The sequence below is a fragment of the Oryzias melastigma genome, linkage group LG19 (assembly GCF_002922805.2).
Source record: "Oryzias melastigma strain HK-1 linkage group LG19, ASM292280v2, whole genome shotgun sequence".
Classification (NCBI taxonomy): domain Eukaryota; kingdom Metazoa; phylum Chordata; class Actinopteri; order Beloniformes; family Adrianichthyidae; genus Oryzias; species Oryzias melastigma.
This window is the reverse complement of record NC_050530.1, coordinates 1,499,738-1,527,172: the sequence shown is the minus strand read 5'-3', so window position 1 is coordinate 1,527,172 and position 27,435 is coordinate 1,499,738. Positions and strand designations below refer to the sequence as shown.

Sequence of the window (27,435 nt, the reverse complement as noted above, 5' to 3'; positions counted from 1 at the left end):
TCAGATAAAGTTTATTTGCCGTTTACAATTTGCCGTTTAAATCATAAACTTTATGATAAAAATAACCTCACAAAAACACAAAAGTGGAACAAAGTGCAGCAGCAGACATCAGAATGTACATGGATATGCAAAGAAATGAGCAAGAAAATAAAAAAATTAGACCCAAAGTAACGCATTTAAATAATGAAAACAATGAAAAATAATGACATGGAAAAATATACTAAACAGATAAATAATCCTCAAATTTTATACTTTTATTACTTCCCTTTCTTTAAGGGTTTTACAGATTAAAATATAAAAAAATGGTGGGGCTTATTTAAAAAAAGAAATTGCCATCTGGTTTAGTTTAGAAAACTGATGTTTGATGCTGTAAAATAGTTTACTAACTGAAATGTGTGGGTTTTTTTTTAAATAATAATCTCATCAACCTAAAAAATAAAAAAGTTTAGATTAAACTGAAATACTTATCCAAATCCATTATATGTCAAACTGTGAATCATGAGGAAGAGAAGCTGGAGGTTGGACTTTTGAGGGAACTTTTGCACCCCCTGCTGTCAGTGTGGTGTTACTGCAGGACAACGTTAAAATTGAGGTTTACAATTTCAGATGTTAACGCTGCACTGATGGCTCTTTAAAAACTAAAAATGGTTACTCAAAAATATCAGTTAAACCTTTTTGTGTTTGTGTATATCTACTGCTATGATAAAAATCACAATAATCAAAAAGCAAAGTATTCAAAATCAGATTTTATTCATTGCAGAATTAAGAAAGCCCTCACCATCATACTACCACTACAAAGTTCAGCTGCAGTTGTTATGGTTTTCATTTTTACAGATGGGACAGAGGATGAGCTCTTCGTATGCAGTTCTGTAGAGTTTCTATCTTAATATTATATATTTCTAATGTTACACATATTACTTTTTCTCCTAAATTGTACCTTTTTCTCCTATAACTTTATTCTCATACAATTTTGATGTTTTTCTCGCGATTTTACGATTTTATTCTCTTTTTTTCATGTACAGTGTTCGTAATATTTTGTCGTAGTTTATCAAAATGTAAACTGTATTCCTCAGAAACCCACTTTCAAACCTGTACTTTTTCTTTTTTACCAGCAGGTGTCACTGTTTCCTCTTTTTTCAGCACCAAACTTTAAGCCTCTGGTGAGAGTGATTATAGTTTTCATTTACCCACAATTCTGAGCGGTGCACTGACGTCACAGGGCTCAGTTTACACACACTAAGCACATTAAATCTGCTGCTTCAAAAGTAAAAACTCTTTAATTTTTCAAAGTTAACAAAACAACAACAAATATATCATTCTTACAGAGGTGAGGTTTTTCTGAAAGATGACCCAAAAAATCTTAATTTGAAACTTTTTAACTGTCTTTAAGGGATATAGGTCATTTTTTTTGTTAATGTTGCACCCTGAAAGGATTTAGTCCCCCTTACCTAGTAAAGGGATCTGTGTTTGTTTGGAATCTGCTATGTGCTCAGTTTCATTTATTTAACCTTGAACATTTCCCTTGAACTATTTGGATAAGTGCCATTCATAACACGGTCAATGTTATGGCTGAGACTCGGGGGTCTTGGAATTAAAAACATCCCTTTTCACCTTAAATTATATGTAAATTTAATGAATTAGTTTTTTTTATCTATTAGATTTATTATTTTTAGTCTCAGATTAGTAAGTTCGAATTCTACCTATTTCTCAAACATTATATGCCAACAACATAAACAGACTTTTATAGAGTTTAAACAGGAAGCTGGAAATGTTGTTGCACCTTGTTGACAAGTGAAAAACTGATGCTTATCAGGCATCACACAGAGCATAAAGAGTTTGTTGACATGACCTCTAAAATCTGATAATTGTCAGATAACTGTAATAAATAAGTTAAAATGCATTTAACTTTAATTAAAAAATAGCTTCAAAAGCTTATATCCATAATCAGATTGTGTTTAAGGTTTGAAAACATTCAATAATTAAACTTTATAATGTTGATTCAACACAAAATTGGCTTTTCTATGGTCCAACAGACCATAATAATCTTCCAAATAAGTGGCACGAGACTTTTTTTTGAAGAGAAAACAACATAAATTCACATATTTAGATGTAAATGAGCAAAAACAAACTACATGGATGGTTACACGTGCAAAATTTAGAGGAAGGATCTGTATTTATCGTAATTTCTGTATTATTATATTATTATAATTTCTATTTTATCAGATTAGATCAAAGTAAAACAAAATAAATGATATTATTTTTGTTAAATAACACTGACAGTGTTTCAGACAAAGGAGAAATGCGGAAGTGAGAATGTTGCAGCGCCTCGGTGCATTGATGAGCTCCGGGAATCGCACGAGACCGTTGCACGCGCCCCGATACCCCCGAGGCTCTGCTCCCCCCGAAGCCTGCCGCTGCTGTACCCTAAATTAACTGCCAGCGTGTAATTGGCGATGGTGGATTTGTTTACCATATTTGGCAAGCTACTGACACAGCGTGCGTGGGAATTGGACGAAAGGGGCCGTCATTCACAAAAGGCAACCTTCTGAAGCTTTTACAAACAAAGCGGGTGCTCATGGGGGTTGTAGTCCAAAACAAACCCTTCCCGTGACACTTATAGAGATAGTTATTCACCTTCGTTGTTATTTTTCTGTTCATAATATTTTAAATATAAAATTTATTATTAAAAACAACTTTTTGTGTTAAATTATTCCCTGAAAACACAACAACTATGCGGCACGAGGTGGCTAAACACGCGCGAATCCAGACCTTTCGCTTCCAGCCTACAACTCCCAGCGGCCACGCTCGCTCCTGATTGGCCGCCTCCTCCTGTCAATCACGCGGCGCTCATTCCACTACCGCTCCTACAGTAAATATTTGTGTTTGCTCAACCGGCTGTAATGGTGGACGACTGAGTCACAGAGACGGAATACACCTCGAGAAGAAGAAGAAGAACGAGGACAAACGGTCGAAAGTCTGTTTTTCACCGCCAGCCGCTGCGAGAAGGACAACGAGGCTTCGTGGAAAATGGATGAACTCAAACATCAAGTCATGATTAACCAGTTCGTCCTGACGGCGGGGTGTGCGGCAGACCAGGCGAAGCAGCTTCTGCAAGCGGCACATTGGCAGTTCGAGGTAAAGAAAACGGAAAACAGAGAAGGAAAAAAACATAAATATGAACACATCTTCGACAGTTACATTAGCTAAGTTAGCATTAGCTTAGCTAATGTTTATGTTTGGTTAGTTTCGAGTTAGCTAGCTAACTACCCCCATCTTTTTTTTACAATTATTTTTAGCGGCTACAAATTACATAAAACAAAACAAAGCCACAGTTTGAGATACGTGACTGAAAGTCCAACCGGCTTCCAGTCGGTGAGAACTTTGGCCTTTGTTGCGGTTAATCTATAATGTCCATAGTCAAGCAAATGGAAGTACAGTGTAACCCAGTAGGGCAGAGCATATCCAATTAAACTTCACTGGAGATTAAATACTATAATCCCACACATGACAGCGACGTACAGGCGAGGCCAGAACACTATTATGCAATAAAGATGACCGCCGTGCTGTGTTTGATCCATTATTAAGTCCACGGCGAGCCGATTAAACCACAAGCTTTTATTTTGTTAATGTACAGAATGTGTCGTAGTGTGTGCGAGGATGCAGAGACGTGTCTTCTTTTGTGTTACGACAAAAATAAATAATGATAAATAAAAGTGATGTGTTTGTGTTTCGTTTTAGACTGCACTTAGTGCCTTTTTTCAAGAAACAAATATTCCATATGGCCATCATCATCATCAAATGGTGAGTTTCTCTTAAATTCATCTTTTCGTTTAAATTCATCCCGTGAGTCTGTTTGTTGTGGGGTTTTCTCTCTGGGTGCCATGGCAGCCCTTATAGGCTGGGAGAGGTGATGTTGTACTAACAATAACAAAGCACATGTCGGCCATGTTGTGAGCTTCCAGAAATAAACACAGAGCCAGGCATGGCCGCGCACGGCGCGTTAAGGAGAGCCGACCAAAAAAAAAAAAAAAAGTCCCGGTTCTGGTGGGGAAACCAGGCCGAAGGTCAAACCAGCTCGCTTTAGAGAAATGCACACAACGGGGGGAAAAGTTTGGAACTTTTGAACGGACACTGGCGCGCGCGGAACAGTGTGTTCCCTTCATCCTTGTCCTGTACTTAAGAACCACGTTCTAGATGTTACATCACTTTTAGACATACATGCATGAAGGAAGGAGAATTACAGTCGTCAGGTGATATTTTAAAAACATTGTCAATAAAAGCGACATTTTGATTTTTTTTTTGGCAATTTAATTTTTCCATTGGGAGTAAATTTAAGGGCAAACTGTATTTTAGGGTGAATTAAGTGGTTCCCAGTATAATAAAAACACGACCTACTTCTTTTTTAATTGTTTTATTTATATTCTGATGCTGAAGGAAGTTTTATTTTGAAAAACTACTGGATTCTCCCCGCCACTTCCGACTCCTTCTTGATGCATGTCAACTCGTCATAATTGTGGAAAGTTCCTAAAGCGCACGCGCCGACCGCTAACTTGAATGCTAGCAAAGTTAATCAAAAACAAACGTATTTGCGATGTTTCTGTTCGCAGGAAGGAAACAGATGAAGAGTATTTGACGTCAAAATAAAAGATGTATTAAACAGACCAAAAAAAAAAAAATGTAAACATTTCTTGGAAATCTTGATTTTATTTTTTACTTGAGTATAAAAAAGGGGCAAACTGTTGTGTTTTAGGGTGAGTTAAATGGTTCCCAGAAGAATACATACAAATAGAGCCTACTTCTTTTTTTCTTTTTTCTTAATCGTTCTATTCGTATTCTGATGGTGAAGGAAGTTTTTATTTTGAAAAACCACTGGATTCTCCTCACTACATCAGACTCTTTCTAGACGTATATCAAATTCATAAAACGCATGCGTCAACCGCTAAATTGAAAGCTAGTAAAGTTAACAAAAAAGGAAACTTATTTGCAATGTTTCTTTTAGCAAGAAGGAAACAAAAGAAGAGTATTGGACTTCAAAATAAAAGCTGGATTCAACAGACAGATAAAAAAAACCCAGAACATTTCCTGGAAATTTAGCTTCATCGTGACAGTTATTTACAGTTACATATTTAGCAACCAGCTCTCTAACGTTGAGAGGTGGCTGCTATTAACGTTATTCAAACAGTGGATTGACATTTATTATAATTTGTAGAAAATACCAGTCAGTCTTTTTTCTTAAAAGTTAGACAAAGTTGAAGATGGAATCTGATTTAAAAATAATTATTTATTTATATATATATATATATATATATATATATATATATATATATATATATGTATATGCCTTTCACTTTGACCGTTATGGGTTAAAAGGAAAAATCAATATCGAACTTTATTGGTTCCAACACAATCTAGTGAACAAATACAGATATTTTACTGAAGGCGAAGATAAACTTTATCCTCAAAAGTTAAACTGGAGACTTAAAAAAAAGGACTCCCTATTTGGGCGGTCCGTGAAAATATTCCCTGAGTTTAAACCGGTGTGTCCCTGAAAACGGTTGTGGATCTCTCTTAAGAGGTTTGTTTTTTTCCATGAAAGTGTCTGACATTCACAGCAGTACAAATGTTAGTGTTGACTTTATTTCCTGTCATTCAAATCAGGCATATTTTTGCCTTTGTCAAACGTGCTTGACCTAAAAACTGAAAAAAATATTGCAAAATAGCATTTAAAAGTTCAAATTATGTACTTAGATTACACGAATAAGAATAAAATAATGATAAAATGAAAACTATTTGGAAGAAAAGTGAAATTTGCCCAAATGTCACTGTATTTCTCCTATTTGAAAGACTAAGGAAACGTTTGTTTTTGCTGCACAGAGCTGATTTTAGGGTAAAGGAAAGCTTCGATGTGGTTTTGAGAGCACAAACCGGGGCCATACATTTTGACATTTTGAAGCGGCAGCGTTCCCGGGCCGCTCTGGAGTGTGCAGCTGTGGGCTCGGTGGGATCAGGGCAGCAGCTGCTGGAGGAGCCTGACAGGATGTGAGCGGATTTTGGACGATATTGTCCATCATTTATTTGAGCTTTTGCTCCAAGTTTTATTTTGGTTATCTAAGTTGCACATGAAGAATAAGAGATGTTAGGGATGAGGTGGGATTCAGTTTTATTACATTCCAGTGAGTTTTGCCATCAGAAAAGTGTAATAACACTTGTTTGTGTTGAAAGAGAATCTTGTTTTTGTCCCACTCCGATCATCTTTTGATCTGTTTTGAACGTGTTCCTCGTGGTCTTTTAATTATGTTTTTAGTAGGGGTGTGTATTGGCAAGAGTCTGTCGATACGATACGTATCGCGATACACATTTCACGATACAATACTGGATATGTCCTGAGATTATACCAGAGAAATTTTCTTTTTAAAGCTGAAGCTCCGTGCATGACCCGCGGTGCAGCTGCACTGCTTCACTCGTTTTTATCTGATCGAGTACAAGTCTCATAACAACAAAAACAACGAGGCTGACTGAACGTTTAACACTAGCTGGTTCTCGGAAGATCTAGTTGTTGCTCTGGTTCAGTGTAGAGCTGCTCAAAGAGGCCCAGTGTGCTACCACCTAGTGGTCGGAGGTCTAAGTGGAAAACAAAAGTAACACTCATAAATAATTCATTAAATATCATTTTGTCAGCATTTTAAATCGATACAAGCAGGGTTGCCTCGATTAGTCGATTAGTAACATCTGCTCTCAGAAGAGATCAAGTCTTTCTGCAAGACGTGTAGAAATGCTAACTTTAAACATGGTACAGTTTGGAACTCTGTAGAGTCAGAGTGTAGAGAATACAGGTGTGAGCGTTCAGCACCACAGAATGCACTTTTGTTCTATTTGAGTCAATGAGACCAAAACTTTATCTTTAGTGAAAAGTAGTTCCTTTGTTTCGTTTGATTTAAGTCTTGTTTTATTGGCAGAAACAAATGAAGGAAGGAAGCTGCACGATTTATTAAAGGTTTTATAAACTATTGTCTTTCATTTAGTTAGAATATAGCTTAAACACTTTAAGCTACTAATGGTTAAGATGTGTGTTTTACATCCAGTTCAGGCATGACCTGATTAGTCGAATAATCTAAAAATAATCTGTGATTAAAATAAAAGTATCGCCAAATGAAATATCGCGGTATATCGCCGAATCAATTTTTCCTTACACCCCTAGTTTTTAGCCAAAAATAGAATGTCATTTTCAAGGACATAGTTACTGGAGAGCGGCAGGAGTTGTGGGCGGAATTATCAGATACATTTTTTTCTGTCCTTTATCATTAATAAAATATGTTTAAAGTACAATTTTCATTGGAGTGAGTCTTAATGAAGACGGATTGCACTTCTATTCATCTCATGAACTTTGATAGAAACTCTGCTTCCTGCAGTTACCTGGTGAGTCAGATTTTACACCATCCTATCGTTACAGGTGTGATTTCTATTCTTATCTTCTCTCAATCAGAACTTGTGTCTTTCTTTGTGGTGCGCACGCCGTCACGCACACACTTCAGGTCAGAATCTGTAGTGTTTGTGGTGTGGAAGTCGTCGCCGCAGCAGAACTGCGTTTGCTGCAGCTTAGCGAGCCTCGGCGTCCGTTGGCACACAAATCTAATCCACTTTGCTCTCACTCTTACCCCCCCCACGCCGTCTCTCTCTTCAGCCTAAACATGAAACCGTGAAGCAATATTTCTGTTGTAAATGCTCTTGCATCAGTGTTGTGTGTCACAACACAAACTGAACTCATCCTTGAGATTGGTGTTTTGGCTGTGAGCCCGCCCCCCCCCCACGACACACAGCCCGGCAGCGGCGCTCGGTGTCGTGCAGGTCGTCCGGTTTATGAAAGTGTTTGTGTTTTTCAGGCCGACGCGTGAGGCCGAGTGCGGTTTTTGCAAACTGCCTCTCTGTCTATATTTGGCTTCGCGGATTTGAGATCGTCTTGGCCTCAAAGGCGCCTTTTCTCTTCTGTAAACACATTTTCTGGTGAAGCCGTTAAGTTGTCAGCGAGTAGTTTGTGAGGCCTGTGCTTCATCCCCGTCGTTATCGTGTCAGGTAATGAGGTTAGTTTGTACAGCGCACTCTCATAAAAGCTGCAGAATGAAAGCAGCATCATTTCCTTTCCTTCTGGAGGAAGCGTCTGCGCCGCGTCACAGAGCCACAGGTGTCTGCATAGTTTGTTTTTGCATACGTAACGTACACGTCGGCCCCGCGGCCGCACGTGCACGCCGGCAGTTAGTCGGCCTGTCTGTTTTGAGGAGATTGTGTTTTTGAATGGAGGCGTTGAAGCTTGTGTCCATGGTCCCGTGATACACATGCAGGCCTTAATCAAAGCCCTGCCTGCTTTGTGTTCTGAGCAACCCCACCCTGTCAACTCCCTGTTTCACCCCCACCACCACACACACACACACACTCTGCCCGTGCAAGCACAGCAGCCGCAACACATTCCTACGGGATGCAGCAAAAATTCTTCTCCAAAACTGAGAACGTTTGCATCACTTCATATTTCTCTGTTGATGTGATTTTATTTTGTAAACGTCCACTTTAGTTTATTTAATGCATTCACAGTTGCCACTCCAATAAAAATGGGGTTTTTAACATGTTCTTGTAGCATTTTTCTGATGATGATGATGAGTAGAGATTTAACGGTTCAGTCAAGCCACGATTCTATTCACAGTTTTAAAGTCACGATTTTGATTTTTTCCAATTTGTTTTTTATTTTCAACACAATGAATTCAAGGTATTTTAAGGCCAAGTATGTTTTCTTTTTGCCTCTTACATCAAACATTGCAAAATCCTGGAGGGACTGACTTATGTGAAACGATTAAATCCGTAGAATGAAAAATGCTTGAAAAAGTTTGTATTTGTGACATAGAAAATAGGCTCCGCCCCATTCTGATGCATCCACTTGCAGACAAATAGATCCATGAACGTCTTCGTTTCCCTGATCCCAGCTGGAATCTGGATCAAGACATTACAGCTGGGCAGTTGGAGAGCATGTAAACAGAGAGCTCTCAGCAATATGAAAGCAGAAGCAAATTTCAACTGAACTCCTGCCGCTCTGCAGAAACTATGTCCTAGAAAACAACACGGGTTGGCAAAAAATTGCATCATCACGGATTAGATCAAAAGATCGGATCAGTCTTTAGGAAAAACATTTTTTTTTTAATAAATTCCACAATTTATCTAAACGATATTTAGTTTAAAAGAAGTTCATATCAGGAATTCTTCATTTTTTCACAGTAAAATGCAGTTATAGGTGAATTCATATTCAACAAAAATACTTTATCATCTGTTTTTGTCCCTTTTTTTGTTATCAATTGATCTCAAACATCACCAAAGTGAAAAACTGTCCTCAGTCTGTAAAATCTGTGAAGCCCCGCGGTTACAGCAGATTCATCTAAACGTGAATTGTCTTTTTAAAAGTTTTTAAAACAAACTTATTTTTACAGTTTGAATTTTCACTTCTCGAAGACGTCTCACATCCACAAGACAGAAACTCAAATATTTATTTCCTGATTCTGAACGGACGTTGGTTCTAAGGACTCCATTTTCAATGTTTATTTTGATTTTAAAATCTCTTGAATATTTGCTACTTCTTTTTTCCAAAGCGATCAATTTGATTCATCATAATCGCCACGAACTACAGATTCAGGACAGAGGCGGCTCCGACTGATAACAGAAGTGTGTTTGTGACTTCGGCTCGATGCTTTCTTGGAAGGCCCAGAAGAACTCATCCACTCTGTCCGTGTTCCCGGCTAAATCTGTGTTTCCATGATGAATCCGTCTTTGTGTGGGTCTCACGGCCGCCGTGAAGTGAATGAATCCTCATGTGACCACAGAGGAGGAAGCGGAGCAGCTGGATGACTGACTTGTGCTGCTGCTGGGGAACATGTGACGCCGTCACGTGACGCAGCCACAAACGTTACTGTTTGCAGCTCATGTCGGAGGCGTGACTGTTGAAGGGAAAATAGAAGGATTTTGATCAAACCTTTGGAGGGTTTCTGTTTTTTATGTGTGTAAAACTCTCCGTGAACTCTTTTATGTGATTTTTGTCCGACTGCGTCATTTCTATGAAGTCACTCACTGCTGGTTAACAATGTGGTCCTAATGGATTGCATGTTGGGCTCTTTTTTTAACATTGTTCCATTGTGTGATGCAGAAAGAGGAAAAAGTGAAGGAGAATGTGAGACGCTGACGGATGACTATTGTTACTGAGGAGAGCACAAAAATGCCTGGAAAAGGGTTGAAAGTCGCAGGGATGAATATCAGAAACAATTGATGATTCATTCACCCTTTTTAAAGCGCAAACCTCTTTAAAGCTCCTCACCTTTCAGGCTTTTTTCCCTTTTCCTAATGTGACAACACAACCTTCACAAATATCCCTGAAAGTAAAACGTTTCAATGGCAGCTGTGGTTGTATTGGGAAAAAACAGTTTTTGTTTCAGATAAACAGAAAAACTGGATTTATTCTGTCTCACAAGGACGGCAGCATCATGTCACCATTTTCTGCTAGTCAATCTTTTTCAGTCGTTTATCAAACCCTTTGGTGTTTATAGCTGGGATAGAGGGGAAATGAAACGCTAAAACTGCTCAGCTCCACTAATGGTGTGTTTTTAAAAGCTGTGCTGCGTGCAGCTTCCTTTTGAGAGGCGACTGGATGAAACGACCTGATGTTGAGGAGGAAGGATCCTCTGAAAGGACAGAACTGATGCTGAAGACGGAAAGACGGTCAGGAGGAAAGCAGGAGGTCCGAAAGGACGAGACAAAGACGAGATCAAACATAGAATAGAATAATTTGATTACACTCTCAAGGTCCAAATAACAAAACTTTAAAAAACTAACAGGAATTCACAAATAAAAGATACAATAAATGTACATATCAAAATGCTAAATACCATAGACATAAATGTACCACTGTATATATTAGATATTTGAAATACCATATATGTCGATGTTTATAGAAATTGATGAATCAGTATCTATATTGATGAATCAGTATCATTGATATCTATTTATCAATATCCATCGATATCTATAGATCTGGAATAACTATTTTACCAGTTGTAATATATTCAACTGAAGTATCTACACTCGAATCAATACCTTCAATTATTTTTTATTTAAACGTATTTAGGGATAATAAAAAAAAGATGTAAAGTCAAATTAGTCTTCAGTTACTAAATGTGTAATTTATTTATTAAATCCATGCATTTATTGTGTTTTGTTTTTTTCCACGAGTTTTTAATGTAAATATTAACAAAAATTTAGTTCAAAGTTTAAATTCTGCTCAGTTTAAGTCGCCTTATTATTAAAAAAAAAAAATAAAGTTGGCTAGTTTGACGCTAACATATAATGGGATTTCCCATAGGACGGCTAATGCTAACGCTCTGTCGACCTAAACATACATGAGCATCTCTATAAATGAACATCTCTATAAATGAACATCTCTATAAATGAACATCTCTATAAATGAACATCTCTATAACCTCACCGACATACATTTTCCAAACTCTTTATGGTAATATTTTTTAAAGTAACCATTTGTGGTTCAAAAACAGTTTTTTGCTCATTCTTTCTTCTTTTGGAATAAGGCGTAATGCTAAAGCGCGATCGCCACCTAGTGGTCAAACTGAAACGCCCTCCAGGAGAGGCAGAACAATTGTTGGAGAATCCATGCAACAGTGTATGCTATTAACAATCTCATTATTATTTCACTAATACATTTTACAGTATGTGAACTCTATCATATTCATGGGAAAATCTTCAAAACATTTATAAAGATTATTAATGTATTTCTGAATAAATGTGTCTAAATGTGTAAAGTTGAAATTGACAGAATCGGAAAAAAAGACAAAAAAAATCGACTCAATTCTGAAAATGATTGGCGATACCCAGCCCTAGTTATTTGTGTCAAAATAAAAAAAAAAAAGTTGCAATTTAATCAAATCTTAATTGAATTTGATACTCAGTGCACCCCTTATAAAGTGGCTGATATTTCTTTCTATACATATATACAAACATACATATATTCTCTTCTTCAGGTTATTTTTTATTGAAATAAATCAGCTCCACTTGCAATTAAAGATGCACAAATTTTTTTTTATCCTAAAACATGCAAAGCGTATTATTTTTTTATCAGTAGAAAAATTTAGAGATATGTTAAAGTTATATCTTTAAAACATTTTAAAGGTTAATGATCAGAATTAAATATATTACAAACAAATATAAAAATGAACCAAAATGTTAATTTGTGTTTGCTATATAAACAATCTATCAACTTTTATTCACTATAGCAACAAAAATACAGTTTATCCTGATAAATCCGTCCATTGAAATCTGCTTAAAGAATCGTTTTGACAAACTCTGTTTTCAAGGTAAATGAAGCAGAAGTTAAAGAAAGTTTTAGAGTAATAGTAATACAACATGTTTAGTGCTAAAAATAAATGGCCTTCTCTGTACGCCTGGAAGCCTCCTGGACTGTTATGCAAAACCCTGACCTTCTTTGTTAAACTGCCTCAGTGCAAGTTAAAAATATGGAAAGAGGACAAAATGAACAAAGCACATTTTAATCCCAATCTGCTTCCCTCTGTGCCCCAAAAGCTGCGGTTTAGGACAGAGTTTGGGCTGGGTGATGTTTTTCCTCACGCACTCGTTGAGTGACACCATGTAAACGTCCAGATTAGAGCCGTGACGTCGGAGAAAAGTATAGGCCACCGCCGGGTGGTGTTAAAGGTGGGTGTGAGCTTGAATAAACACCGTTTCCAAGCAATATGAAAACAGGGCAGGTTGTGTGCGATCGGGGAGGAGAGGTTTCTCGCTTTGGGGTGTGGCTTAGAAAAGGGATTTTCAGAAATCCAAACTTTTCTCATCCATGTCGGCTCTGCTGTGCTGATGCAGAAGAGCAGAGGTGTCATTATTGCCAGCGTGCACGTCTGCATTCCCCACCGAGTTCTGGAGGGTTTTATAATGTTCTTCCAGAAAGGATCAAGAACTTGTTTAATGTTTGTTGGGTGTTTGGGGAGAACGAGTCGTACTTTCGTCCCGCTGCGGACACAACTCCCAAAAGTTTGATAAACGTTGATCCAGATGATTTGATATGGTGTTCTGTGTTTGGTGTTCAGGTCTCTGTAATCCCAGTTGCATTCATGCAGCTAAGTGTTTCAGCCTTAATCATGTCTAGATCAGTTGTTAACTGCTGTTCATGCATGTCTGCTGTGTGTGTGTGTGTGAGATCATGAAGCCACGCCGAGCATTTAACCACATCTGAAGAGGCTTGGCCCGGGCTCTGCATGTTTCAGCATGTAGCTGCATGTTTCCAGGAGCACCACTTCCCAGAATCAAACCACGCAGACACACGAACACACAACTCACACGTTCACACACAGACAGGAACTCTGGCTGGAGGGCTTTAGGGAACAGGACTCCATGTGGGATGGCTGCGAGGACCAGATGTGTTTATGTGCTGCACACTGGTTTAAAGACCCACGCTGATGAAAATGGTGTTTTTAGCATGTTCTTGTGGCATTTTCTGATGATGGAGGACAAACTTAAAGAAAATCAACCTTTAAATTACACTTCTGAGTATTTCTTTATTCAAGTCGTTGTGAATCAGCAGCAGGGGGAAATAAGTCATTTGAAAATTAGTGTTTTTCTGACATAGAAAATGCAATGAATCCACTTGAGCATATAAACAAGGGATGTCTAAATCCAGGCCTCGAGGGCCGACCTCCTGCCTTATCTAGTAGTTGTGTGGGGAGGTTTGATTTGGTGTTATATTGCAATATTTTTGTTTGTCCATAATTGTATCTGTTTAAATGCTGAGAAGACAATAATTATCTTGATTTATAGCATTACATACGATAATGCAAGTGTGAATGCTGTAAGCGGAATGTGACCGCTGAAGATGGCTGAGCTGAAAATGCTGAAACTGATAGCTGAAAGTGCACAAGCTGATAGCTGAAAACACTGAATAATAGCGAAATATTAGCTAAATGCCAAATTAGTCAAGAACTGGAAAAATGTCAGTTTTTGCCAATACAGCTAGCATAGTCCTAAAATACTAGCTACACTCAGCCACAAAAAATGGAAAAAAGTGTCATTTTAACAAACAGCTAGCATACTGCTAAAATATTAGCTAAACTCAAAATTGTACCCAAAAAACTTAAAATAGTATAATTTGGACGGCAAGCGTAATGCTAAAATATCAGTTAAACTAAAAATGTTGTCTAAAGATCTTTAAAAAAAGTCTTATTTTGATAAACAGCTAGCATAATGCTAAAATATTTGCTAAACTACAAATTCCCCCCCCCAAAAAAGGAAAAAAAATCTAAATTAACCAAAAACAGCTTGCGTGTTGCTAAAATAATAATAAATGGCGGGTTATCGCGTGAACCTTTGTGAGTTTGGAGTTCGCTGGGTCGGCAGTAGAGCCTGTGCCTGCAGTCACCCCGTAGCCAATGGGAGTCATTCGCCGTAGCTAGACCGCTCCCACGTCGCACCTCAAACTGTAACGGTTGCAGTGGGAGCCCAAGGTGAGGGACTTTGAGCATCTCTACATCACAACCAAAACAGTTTTTGTTGTTACGAGACATGTAGTACGTTTTAACTTGGGATGGGTACCAAACCAAAACTATGCCACATTGCTGCCAGTATTAGTACACAGTTGCAGTGTATAATGTTGTCATCATTTAATAACATTGAATTGTAGCATTTTATTTATTACAACAAGAGACTTATTAATATTTTGGTAGAGGTTTTCTAAGTAATATTAAAAAAAGGTGAAAAATTGTTCTAGTACAGTATTTTGGATATATCGCGATATGTATTGTATCGTAAGATACAACGAACTACATAATGTGTCGCCAGGCTCTTGCCAATCACACCCCTAGTGCTTAGCCAATAAGGAGCTTGGAAAACACGTAGGACACCAACCCTCAAGTCCTGGATTTGGACTCTGGTGTAAACAGAGAGCTCTCAGCATCTTTTTTAATGTTTAATTAACTCTTGCCGCTCTGCAGAAACTACCCTCACAAATAGTGTAATTAAAAGACTGGGAACGCTTTTAAACAGATCAAAAGATGGACTTGTTTCGACTGTGGTGACTATGGAAACCTTGTTGCATAAAAAAGATCCTTCCAGCCTCTATGTTCTCTCAGGTCATCTTATTTTGAACTCCGCCTCATCGGGACTTAGACCTGCTATTCCTGCCTCGTCACCGCTCAGCGTCGCGTCCATCCCTGTCTGCTTCCCCGACTCACGTTCACGACCTTTGACTCTGATCCTCTTCTGTCCTAACCCGCTCCACCGTCCTTTCATTTGATCCTCTCTGGCTGCTCCATTCACAGCAGGGTGACTGATAAACTGCATTATTCTCACAAATGGCTTTTGGGTCTTCCTGAGAATTATCTAGAAACTTCGAGAAGTCTGATAGTGGCGTGGAAACCTATCTACATGTCTATCAGGCTTTGTTTTTTCTGCTGACCTTTAGCCTATTAGTTTCTGTAGATATGTGGGGGCCACTGATCTGCTTCGTTAGTGTCTGATCCTTTTCCTTGCTTTTTTTGTCACGTCTTCCCCCATTTTTTTTCCTTTGTCAGCCCTCCGTATCAGAATTCACTCGAACAAAACAGTCCAGTTAATGATCCACTTTCCTCGTGCACAATCCACTTTATGTGTACACCATCATCTGAAGCACTTTTAAGGCTCAGCTGCCACAAGTCGAGTGTCCGGTCATGAGGCCTTTTATTTAAAATGGAGCTAAAACCCTAAAATCCGCCGATCAACCGCCACCTGATCTGTGCTATGAGATAATAAGCTGGATCGTCTGCAAAAGGTTGTGCTTTTATAGTCAAACTGATCGTATTAGAAATCCAAAAAAGAAGGTTTTACTTTCCAGGCAATCTCTGCCTGAAAAGCTAATCTGTGAAAGCATTACAGATATTTGTCCACGTGCTAAACCAGAGGCGTTTCTGTTTGTTTTGTCCTATCAGGATTTCACAAGACGGCTCCTTTCCAAATGGTCAAATCTGCTGTTGAAACAGTGAATCTGCAGGATTGCTAAATCACTCATTTTTGGGTGATTTTCAACTGTTTAATGCCTAATATTAAAATTTAATCATTGGGTTTGTAACATAAAGGTGGTGTTTTTATGAAAACTAATTTTTCTATTGTGTGTTTTTAGTTCTCCAGCTTCTAAAGTTTAATGCACAGTTAGTCTATTAAAATGTAAACAGAGCTCCAAAGCAAACGCTTTGCTTGGTAACAAATAACATATGAACACTCCCTGTTTAAACATTTAACAGGCAGGCAGAGTCATGTACTGTTAATGCAGCAACCGTCTGTTCAGCTCTTCAGGCTTATGCCCGTCCGTCCACCCGTCCGCCTCGTCGTCTTTTCACTTTTATCCAAAAACTTTCTTCAAGTTCTAAAATCCGTCTGTTCATCCATGTTTGTTGGGGTTGTTTTGTTTTTATGGTTGGCAGAGAACAATAAAACGGAGGGCTGAAATGCCAGTAAATCATTGGACTCGGACGTCTGGTTTCAGTAAACGTTCATGTGTTGAGGTTACACATTTGGGAAGCTCGTCGTGGTCAGCACGTCCACTTCCAGTAACCTTAAAGGAGCTCGGTGCCCGTCATCCTGGCAAGGAAATGCTGTTGTTCTTGGCCTTTTTCTTTTTTATTTACCCTCTGATAAGAATTAACAGAACCATTTATTGTTGAAAGACAAACAAGTCAAAATATTTCACATTTTCATACATGATTCTAATAGGAAAACTTGTTCTACAGCTGTCATTTGGCTACATTTTCTTTGCTAAATGTCTTGTACAAGGATTTTGATGTCAAGATAAATGACATTTTCTGCACCGATCTTGTATTTCATAGTGACTCGTGCTTTTTTAACTCGCACCTGGCGCTCCGGTTTTACCATTCCGCACCGCAAACTGCAAAGTTAGCTCCTCAGAAATCCGTCATTTGAGAGGAGAGCACCCCCCGCCCCCTCTCACTCCTGTCAGCAGTCAAGGCGAGGCCATCTAAACCTGAGGCCCACAGGGATCCACACGGCATTAGTCCTATCGTCCACGATGTGATCTGGAAGTGAGTCAGTCAGACAGTGCTTACCAACTGTTGCTGTCGCTCAGCTACGTTTAGAAAACCTGCGCTGGAAATGATGCAACCGCGGCTCGCTTCAGGCCCGCAGGGAGCTTTCACGCTTTGTTTCCACGCAGACGCCTTTGTGCCGCATTCTTCTATCGTTTCATCACTAATATTGTGATGACTAAATAAACAAAAGTTAAAATGACAGCTTTGTTTACTGTTACAGATGAAGTAAACGTCAATATTTTCAGCCCTTTCAGTCGACAGTAAAAACACAATGGTAAACACAATCAGTCACTTTGACATTTAAGGCAAAACATTCCTTTTTTTGTGATAAAATTCTAACTAGACTTTTTGCAGTTGGTTTTTAACTCTAACTTACTCAACTTCTGTGATTGTAAGTCATTTTATTTTTAGCCACTTTAATCCTCTGCTGCAATTGTTTAAATAAACACCTGAGCGTTTGGAAGGTTATGAGTTTTATGACGCTTTGTTATGAAAAAGCTGCGACTACAGAGATTTTGATGTTAGTGCCTGTTTTTGAACAAATGAGGAAATGTCCTGTAGTTCTGCAATTTTCACAAAGAAAATACACTGAAATATTGAATGCTCTACAAATACAGTCTTTACAGCTTTTAGGATAAAGTTTAAAAAATAGAACAGTAGCAGCCCATGGAGTTTATGTGCTGAACTTTAACCCAAATGCTTGAAAGAGTGGAGCATGAGTCACCCAAACTACTAAGTTCGGAGGTTTGACCTAATTTAACTTTTATTCATCTGAGGTTATATTTAACTGATTTCCAGACCTGGTTTTACTGTAATTATACCGTCGGTACATACAGCCATGGAATGTGTTTGTTCCTGCCTTTGATTCCACTCCTAAACTTCCCATAAATATCACTGTCTTGTGCTTACGAGTGGATCAGGGATGTCTGCAGGCAAAAAATGGGAAAATCTGTGCAGGTATTTCAAGGTTATAGATCACTAAAGCCTGGTTTCTACTGAACGGTCCTCTGCGATCCGGTATTTTGAGCGTTTCCATTGTGAAGTGGACCTATTGAACAGCTGCCACGATGAGTCCATTAGTCATGACTATGTCGAATACTAAAATAGTCTGACTAATTCAACAGTCGACTAGTCGTTTGTTAGTTTTTCTTTTTATCTTAAAACAACAGTGCATGCTTTCTAATGCCGCATCTGCCATGGTTTTTGACAGACTGTGCTGTAGTGCTAATCCAGGTCAGTAGTGATGTCACAGGAAGTTAGAGGGAGACTCGGGAAACATAAAAAAAGAAAAGAAAAGTGTCCAATGCAATATTTGTGTGTTTTATGATTGTTCTGGTTCTTTAACTAATCCAAAAAATAATCTGCGATTAGTCGACTATTGAAATAATCGTTCGTGGCAGCCCTATTAAACAGTACCAGACTGTACCTCTTGGGGGCCCCCATTGGTTTTTGGTCTGTTGAAAAGCATAACGGAACGATTGGGGCGGAGCCGCTGTAGCCGTCCGTTGATTGGCAGATAGTGATGACAATATTAAAAAGCGCTAATATAGTTCTTCCAGCGGCTGTATTCTTCTAAGCCGCCCCCAATCTTCTTTCAAACAACATTAAACTCCTGTTGTACACAATGTTCCAGAAATAAAGCTAGAAAAAGACGAGCTGCTGGGTGACCTCTATTGTTGTTGCTTCTCTAGTCCTTGCACTACAATGATGTAATGACACGCTAGCGGTCTACACCACGCGTGCACCGTGAAAACAAACCGCTCGGTGGAAATGCTCACCAGAATTAACTGGACTGCACTGGACCAGACCGCTCAGTGGAAACAAGGCATACCTGTAGAGCAGGTCAGGTCGTAGTGAAGACTGAAGCAACATCCAAGATTAAGTAAGGGTGAAGTAGGGGAGACAGATGCGTGTCGTACTGAGTTTCTTCTTTTTTCAACCCCGGACTGAACATAGTAGCTTAGTAGCGTAGTAGTAGTAGTAATTTAGTAGCGCTCCTTGTGCACAACCTGATTGATAGAAATTAGATAATTTTACTGTATTTTGTGTGGACAGTACTCATACCTTACAAACTTTCAAAGTTGATATTTTATGGCCCTCGCCTTAATATGAAAGTTCAATGTTTACTAAGCAGTATCTTCTACATGTCCACGCTTCTTTGATGACAGCTTTGTTTTTGCTTTGTGATGTTTCAGCTTGATTCATGCTTAAAACTTTGCATTTGCTATTGTTGTTGGATCTGGTCGTCAGAAAAGTCCTTAGCAACAGTTGCTAGCGTCATTAGCTCCTGTCATTCACAGAACACACAGAAGATAATGCTTAATAGTACATAGACACGAACAAATGCTCAATAAACTTGTTCAGTAGACATAGACAATAGACAATAATATAGACAGTGGACGCAAAAACAGATTTTTGGCACAAATGGATCCCCGTACGGCCCAGACTCCGCCTTCAGTGGCCCCAAGGGAAATCGAGTTTGAGACCCCTGGACTAGACCGTGGCAATAGGACATTGTTTGACAGCATCACCCAAATGTCATAAATGTTTACTTACTACATGTGAGATACCTGGTGGCCATACCAGCCTCAAGTCAAGTCTCCGTACATGTGACTAAACTTTACAAGTGGAGGAAGAGCAAAACAGAATATGTGGAAATTAAACATTTACACTTAAGCGTTTACAATTTTACACAAGAGTGTTTTTATCTATCCAGTTTCCACACTTTCTAGACAAACTGCAGTTTTGTAATGTGGTCAGACATGTCCAGACTCTAGAGGTATTGGGAAACGAGCGCTCACGCTTCACCGAGATCCTTCAGCAGCTGACACAGAACTGACATGAACAAGAGCTGAGGAAGAGGAGGAGAGGAAGATGGTAGTGAGAAAAACATTGAGAGGAGAGAAAACGACACAAGTTGTGTTGGAGAGCAGTGATGTTTGAGTTTCATTTATTTGTTTGTATACAGACATTGGAATACATATGAATACATTCTAATACTAGCTTTAGGTAAACATCCTTTCTGTGTTGTGCTAATTTCATGAGTGACTGATGATGGCATAACTGTGGAAAGCATCAGACACAGACACTCATTTAGGCTCAGGACATGGAAGCTAACGCAGAAAGCGTCTCTTCATCGGCTGCCCGCCTCCCGCATCCATCCACTCCACATTTCTGCAGGAATACCTTTGGTTTTTCTGGACAAACTCCATCTCGTTCATGTTTGTGGACAAACAAAGCGGCGTTAACGGCTTCATGGGTGGCGGTCGGAGCCCTCTGGCTTCAAACACGTCCGTCTTTTTTTTTTTCTGGGTTTTAACAGACAGACTTTGAAGTGATGGTGGACGGAGCCCGGCCCCCGTGACCACAGCCAGTCCTACCGCAACCTCGTCCCATTAACAGGAGGTCTGCGCTGCCTCCAAAAACACAGTTGTCCCCATGGCAACAGCTCTCTGTTGGCTGGAACACCAAACTGCTTCTGCTGTCTGTTGTTCTCCCGTCTCTCCATCTATACAGCAGACGGCCTTACCTTTGTGTCACTGATTTCTATCCTTTTTTTCCGTGCTGCTGCATGAAAACCGCGTGTTTTTATGTTGATGCTTTGTAGAAACACTTCCCTGTAACCTTGTGAATCAGACTGAATGCAGCCTGTGTTGGTAACTCTTTACAGATTGACCTTTTTGTTGGCAGATGAACTCGCCGCTTTGTTAACTGACTAACAGAGGCGCCACATGGGAAGATTTAAACCCCCGTAGACGCTCTGTCCATATCCTTGTGCACACACAGCCCAAACTTCTTTAAAATTAAATTGAAAGGCTCCTTTTCTCAGCCCAGCTCCCATTAGACCAAAGGGATTCAGTTATGTTTGTGTCACCGCGCTCCAGCAGGGTTTGTGGGCTTTATTTCAGATTTAATAATATGGAAACATGCAAGTTGGTTATGCAAAAAGAAGTAAGATGAAGGATTTTATAGTCTTTTAGAGAAGCTTTCCAGGATTTCAAAGAATACACCAGAAGTCACACGATACTAGTCGTAGTTCTCCAGCCACAGAAACTATGGCCGTTGTAATTTCACTCTTCAAGTTTCAGTCTTTCTCATACTATCCTTATAACCAGTAGTTTGAACTAGTGCAGCCACAAATGATTATTTCAATAGTTGACTAATCACCAGTGATATTTTCCAATTAGCCGTCTATTTGGGTCATGTGCAAACTGGATGTAGAGCACACATCTTAACCATCAATACCTTTAAACTAACTGAAAACTAGATATACAGCATTACCTGTGATAATGCTCGTGTGAATGCTGTTAGCTAAATTTGGTCTCTGAAGATGCTAGTGCCGATAGCTGAAGATGTTGAGAAAAAATAAATACATAAATTACCGGTAGCCAAAACTGCGAAGCATGTCACTGAAATATTAGCTAAATTTCAAAATAGCCTAAAAAACAAGCAAAAAAAAGCCAAAATTAGCCAAAATATCCTTCTTGGAGCTGAAATATTAGTTAAACTCCAAATTAGCCACAACAGCTAGCGTGTAGCTGAAATAATAAAATCCAATATATCCTAAAAAGCCTTCATAAACGCCAAAATCTTCCAAAAAGTTAGAATAACTAAATGGGCCTCCCCCAGTACAGGTGTATGTGACAAAGGCTTGACACATCCACTACCAACACCCCAATAGAAGGGCTTGTTGACTAATAAAGCTCATTTCAAAAGTATAGTTTACTTATTTTATGGTCACTTAAAACAAGTTAAAGGTCTCAGATGTTTGTATCGGACTGTTCTCCAGACGCAGGTGACTCACAGCGACCATAGAGTGAATCCTACCTCATCTGTTTTGGATTGGGTAATCTGTGGTTTGTGTTTATACTTATCTTTGCCTCTTAAACAGTTTTGAGAATGTCTTAGTCATTCCAAGAGTCACTGTTCCCAGACATTCGCAATGGATCCACTGGGAACTGTAGGTTACTGGTGAGATCTTTGTGGATTTTAACAGTTTCTTGGGTCTAATCGAAGTTCAAAGAAGAGTGAACACCTCACCATTTTTGGAGCTAAGGTGTTCCATGTGTTCTTATTTGCAGATCTTTGATTTTTTTTTTAGATATGACTCCAAGAAGTCCAAAAATAACTTGAAATTCCACTAAATCTGACACTTGACAAAACAAGAACAGTTTTAGGAAAAGAAAACATCCAGTCAGCTCGTTTCTGTTTGACAATCTGATGGCCGAAATCAACACTCCGATCGTGTTCTGTGTTGAAACACCAGTTGGTTCTTTAGATCTGATTCTAACTAAGATGCCATTTAATCATCTGTTGATCTTTGTTGAAAGTGTCTGCACTTTTCTCATCTCAGTTAGCGTTCCGTTCAGAGGAAGTCTGCTTTTTTGTTGTTGTTGCCTTTGGTTAGACACGAAGGACTAGATAACAGCTCATCAGCATTTTCAGCCCCACTTTGTTCCGGATCAGCAGATGAAGGTATCTCGTTTTTAGGTTTTCAACCTGAGCTCACAAACTCATCAGCCGCGTTGAGTAATCCATCCACGGCTGAGAACAACAGAAGGAGAAGGATCAGAGGTCGAGTCAGCTTTCCTGAGTGTCTTTCTGCTGCAGGAAGTGGCCTCAGAGGCATGAGCCAGCGTTTCCTGTCAGAGTGCAGACTGGACACACTCACCTTTCACAACAACCCGCCTCTCCTAGAACCTCGGCTCCGGACCGGGTTTGAAGCTGCAGCACTTTTACCGCAGCGGGGGGTTTGCTTACCCCCCTCCCCGAGGGAGGAGCCGTATCACTGTCGCCGCTTTCCGTGAAGGATATTGGTGCGCCGAGAGCCTCTCGACCCACACATCCTGGGCGGCGGAGCCAAGAGCAGATTGGATACCGCAGACCGGCTTGAGTTTTGACTGTCAGCAAGGGCATTGCCGTTTTCCCTCCCTCTTCTTCTGCTTATGTTTTGGCCAGCGTCCACGGGTGAATGCAGCTCCTGATTCCAGGAACCCATGAGGACCCAGTCAGGAAAATTCATCTTTATGATGAGAAAGTGCTTTAGCTTTTCAAAGTAGAAAAAAATCAACCTCACTTCTTATTCTAAAGATGTTTGATTCTATAGAATCCTAATCCAGGACGTTCTGTAGTAGTTCTGGCCCAGTGACTTATGGGTATTTCGTCACATCGCTCTTATTTTTAGATGACAGCCCTCTTGGCCAAAGGTGGCTTCATCCCTGTGGAGTACAGTCGGTTTGTTGTTTTCCTGGATGGAGGGAAAGAGGAAGAAGGTCACGGAGCGGTGTGGGAGGAAGACCACGATGAAGAGTGTTTCTGAGCAGCCCAACATGTCTGCGTGTAGCTTGTGCTGCCAGGTTTCTGTGTTGTTTTTATCACACGGGTCAGGTGTGTGTTTGTGTGATCAACTCCAGAACAATAACAGCTTCGGCACAAAGGCAACTCCAGGGGGAGGATGATGATACCAGGAGCTTCTGTGTCGTCCAGGGGTGTCGACTGGCCATGAGGTCAGACCAACTCTTCCTCCAAGTCGGTCTGTTCTCAAAAAATAGATTGGAGACCAAATATGGAAACAGGAAGTGGATTTAAATAAAGTTTGTTTAACGAAGACCCTGGGCAGGAAGTCAGCAGGGGCTGGGATTCCCCCAAGTTTCCCTTCAGTTCAACCAAACAACCATCAGACTTTCAGAAGGACTGTAGGGCTTTCTTTATTCAAGTTCAGGATCTGTAGACGTCAGAAGTTTTCATAAATAAATAAAAACTCTTTTAGACCATAATAAAAACGAATGAAACATCAAAACTATTTTTTTATTCTTTTCTGCAGCTACATGGTGCTTATGGAGACCACATTCCAATATTGAACTTTAACATTATACAATAGAAACACAAAGTATATATTTAAAAAGAACCAAAAAATATAAAAAAAGTATTGTTAACACAAGTGTGGGTTTTCTGGTGATAAAGCTCCTGTACCAAACATTCATTTTCCTACACCGTCCACTCATTTTCTGAACACAGAATCCTATTCAGGGTGTATAAGTTGCTGGAGCCTATCCCAGCTGGTGTTGGGCAAAGGTGGGGTACAGCAGAATCATTTCCTAAAAAGTTTTCTTTTAGCAATTTAGATGGTTTTGAATTAAACCAAAGAAAAAATCCAACATAAATATAATCTTTTAAGGTATTGACACGATAAATGTAATTATAGAAAATAATTAAAGCTGTCGGTAGCGTTGTATGGCCTGCCCCCACCTTCACCCCCGGTTTACCCCTCCCCACTGGCTAGCGGCCGCTACACGCCCCTCACTCTACCCTCCTGCCTCTGCCACCCTGGTCAGAGCAGACACATTCATGAGGAAAACAGTTTTTTTCAAAATGGCGGCTTTCTGTTGGTTTCATCTCCATAGCAACCATTTTCTTTTTGGGTCGCCTCAGAGTGACGAACATTTCTATGTCATTATTGGAAGAATCTGCAAAACTAAATTATTGCTTTTTCCTAGCAACAGAGGTTTTTTGTTAACCACGCCCACATTCCTAATATATTTATTTAATATGTGTAAAGATCACTCAAACAAAAGTTTTCTTTTCCTAAACGGTGCCTAACTGGGAGAATCTGAACATTTCCCACTCTGTTGCAAAATGGCCGCCCTGTGGCCATCCCATATAATTTTTGAATTTCCTTTGGATATCTCTGATATGTGTGTTTTGTTAGTTGATTTAGAAATAAATATAATTTTTTTACCACCATGGGAGAATTTTGACCGTTTCTCCCGAGAGGACCTGGCTGCAGACAAATACACGGCTCCAAGATGGCGCCAGAGCATCATTAGCCAGAAGTTGGAACGAAGTTCACGCCCTTCTCCTAGAAAACCACAAAAACCGGGTTATGGTTAGGAATCTTCTAGCATAGATACGTCTGGCTAATGTTGAGATTAATGTTGTGTTTGGGTGCCATCTTGCCTGCAACCAGCTCCCTCTTGTTTCTCCTGCCGTGATGTCATCTTAAAAAAATTGGTTGTGCAAGTTTTGGGAATTTTTGAGTACGTGGCGGGGGTCAAATTGTTGCTCAGCGGTCCAGTAAGAAAGAAAAATATTAGTTTATATTTTTTATGCACAATAAAAAGTCTCAACTTTTCAGTTTTATTGAGCATAAAGTTGGGACAGAGCTGTAACCTTCATCTGGCTAACTCTGTTCCCTCCTCATCCTCAGATGTGCACCCCAGCCAACACACCAGCGACGCCCCCCAACTTCCCCGACGCGCTGACCATGTTCTCCCGGCTCAAAGCGTCCGAAAGCTTCAACAGCGGCGGCGGCAGCCCCATGGCGGCCTCCATGGCCACCTCGCCCCCTCCCCCTCAAGTCGGAGGCTGGGGCGTCTCACCAAATGTACCCAACGTGCCCCAGCCCCCACAGGGACTCTGGACTCAGGGGCCGCCCCCCACGCAGCCCTGCCCCGCCTGGCCAATGGGAGTCAACTCGCACGCGGGCGCCGAGCAGAAGGCGAGCGTAGCGATGGAGGCGGAGAGATGAAGGGCCGCACGGGACTGAAAAAAGGCCCCCCCTACCTCCACCCCGCGGAGGGGGGCCAGCAGGGGGGGCTGAATGTCAAAAGGGTGGGAGGCAATAATGGGTGGAAATGGGTTTGGGTCTTTTTTGGTTTTTTGTTGTTTTTTTCCCCCAAAAATTGAGTGATGTGAAAACGACATCAGTCAAAGCGAGAGAATCCAGCGACCAGGAGGAAACCGATGCAAGTGCAGACGTAGAGAAACAAGCGCACACGTAGTAATAACTCAAATCTTTCTAAGTTTTTCCTAAGTAAATGCATAGATAAAAGAAATATTATTGAACTAAAAAAAAAAAAAACAGAAATGGAAAAAAAAAATGTCACGCCCAAGGATTTATGTGATGTTCGAGGACTTACAAGGCAGCAAAATTAGTTTTTTATTTTTAGTTTTTGTTCTTCATCTTTTTCTGCCAGTGTTTTTTTTTTTTTTTAATCCACTGGAGTTCTGTGTTTCTGCGACGGTTTGCGCCGCATGACGACGGACAAGCGGACTGGCAGCGGCACAGCAGTCGGGCGGGGACACATGCGAGAGGATGATCAGTTTGTAATCACATCTGTACGCTCACCGTCTTTCATCGAAGGTTGGGACTTTTTCTTACCTCACTTGGTGGTCACCTGACTTCTTTCAGCCAATCAGGGATTCTTCTTAAACCAACTGTTGCCGCCACAGGACGACGTTTTTAAAGGTTTGTTTCTTAAACACTTTTAAATGTGGACACGTTTTTCTGGAGATTTGGGTTATATTACAAGCAAAAAGAGAAATCTTCATTTTCCTGTATTATGATGTTATTGTTTTGTTTAAAGGATAAGGGAGTGGCCTTCGAAAGTGGGTGGGGCTAGTTTTTTTTTTTTTTTTGTAAAGAATGAACCAATCAAAGCTGAAATGGCTATAAATTCAGAAGAAATCCATCTTTTTCAGCCGAGCTGCCACTTTGCATGTTCAGGAGATGTTTTTGTAGCAGACGGGTCGCGGCGCCGTGTGGGAGGGGTGGAGTCTAAATAGAGAAGGTGAGACAGCGATTTTTTTGGGGGACACTACAAACTACTTTCAGACATACAGCATACAGCATGACCCCCCCCTGCAGAGCGACCAGTGGAGGGGTTCCAGTTAGGACCCCCTCCTGGTCTGTTCAGGCTGCTGAGGGGGGGTTCAGGAGTTACCCGTGGCAATACCTTACTTAAACGCAGGGTTGGCCCCCCCTTTTTTACGTTAGTTAGGACCTTTTTTTGTGTTAATTTAAGATGAGAAGATTTTTGTTTTCAGAAAGATACAATAATGAGAAATAACCAACTTTTTATTGTATTGTTAGACTCGACTAATGTTTGATTTCATCTTTCTGTCCATACTTCATACTTTATTTGGTTAAATCGGAGCGTTTTCTGGGTGGGCCTGTTCCTAAATGGTTTCTCACATATGTCCCCCCCACCTTGTATGACTGTATGAGACCATTCCCACAATATTTGTGGACTACCTGATAATTAACTTATCATTTTTGTGAACCTAAATAAATATTGTATGTCAACCTGGACTTTTGAGTTTGGCCTTTTGACCGAGACGCAGATTTAAATAATAAAACTTGGAGTTTTGCTCTGCAGCCGTCGCCACTTCACCTCCCATGATCCTCGGATGTAAACACAAACAAATCCCAGCTGTCCGCAGGAACGTCAGCGGCTCGTGAGCGCGCATGCCAGCGGTGGAGGTGGTGAAGGAGTGTCACCGAGTTCACCGTGTCCTTATCTCACCTTTCCTGTGG

At 40.1% G+C, this 27,435-nt stretch overlaps 1 protein-coding gene across 1 annotated transcript; it reads left to right on the top strand.

The window, feature by feature from the left end:
* Nucleotides 1-2,800: 2,800 nt before the first annotated feature.
* On the top strand, nt 2,801-27,210 carry ubald1a (UBA-like domain containing 1a). Its single transcript, XM_024284659.2, has 3 exons — nt 2,801-3,135; nt 3,739-3,801; nt 25,327-27,210. Exons 1-3 carry the CDS (start codon nt 3,028-3,030, stop codon nt 25,645-25,647), a joined length of 492 nt encoding a protein of 163 aa, XP_024140427.1. The 5' UTR covers nt 2,801-3,027; the 3' UTR covers nt 25,648-27,210.
* Nucleotides 27,211-27,435: the final 225 nt, after the last annotated feature.

Coding starts and splice junctions, on each gene's coding strand:
- ubald1a (XM_024284659.2), top strand. CDS start 3,028: ATGGATGAACTCAAACATCAAGTCATGATTAACCAGTTCGTCCTGACG. Junction 3,136..3,738: donor CGGCACATTGGCAGTTCGAG/GTAAAGAAAACG, acceptor GTTTCGTTTTAG/ACTGCACTTAGTGCCTTTTT. Junction 3,802..25,326: donor GCCATCATCATCATCAAATG/GTGAGTTTCTCT, acceptor CCTCATCCTCAG/ATGTGCACCCCAGCCAACAC.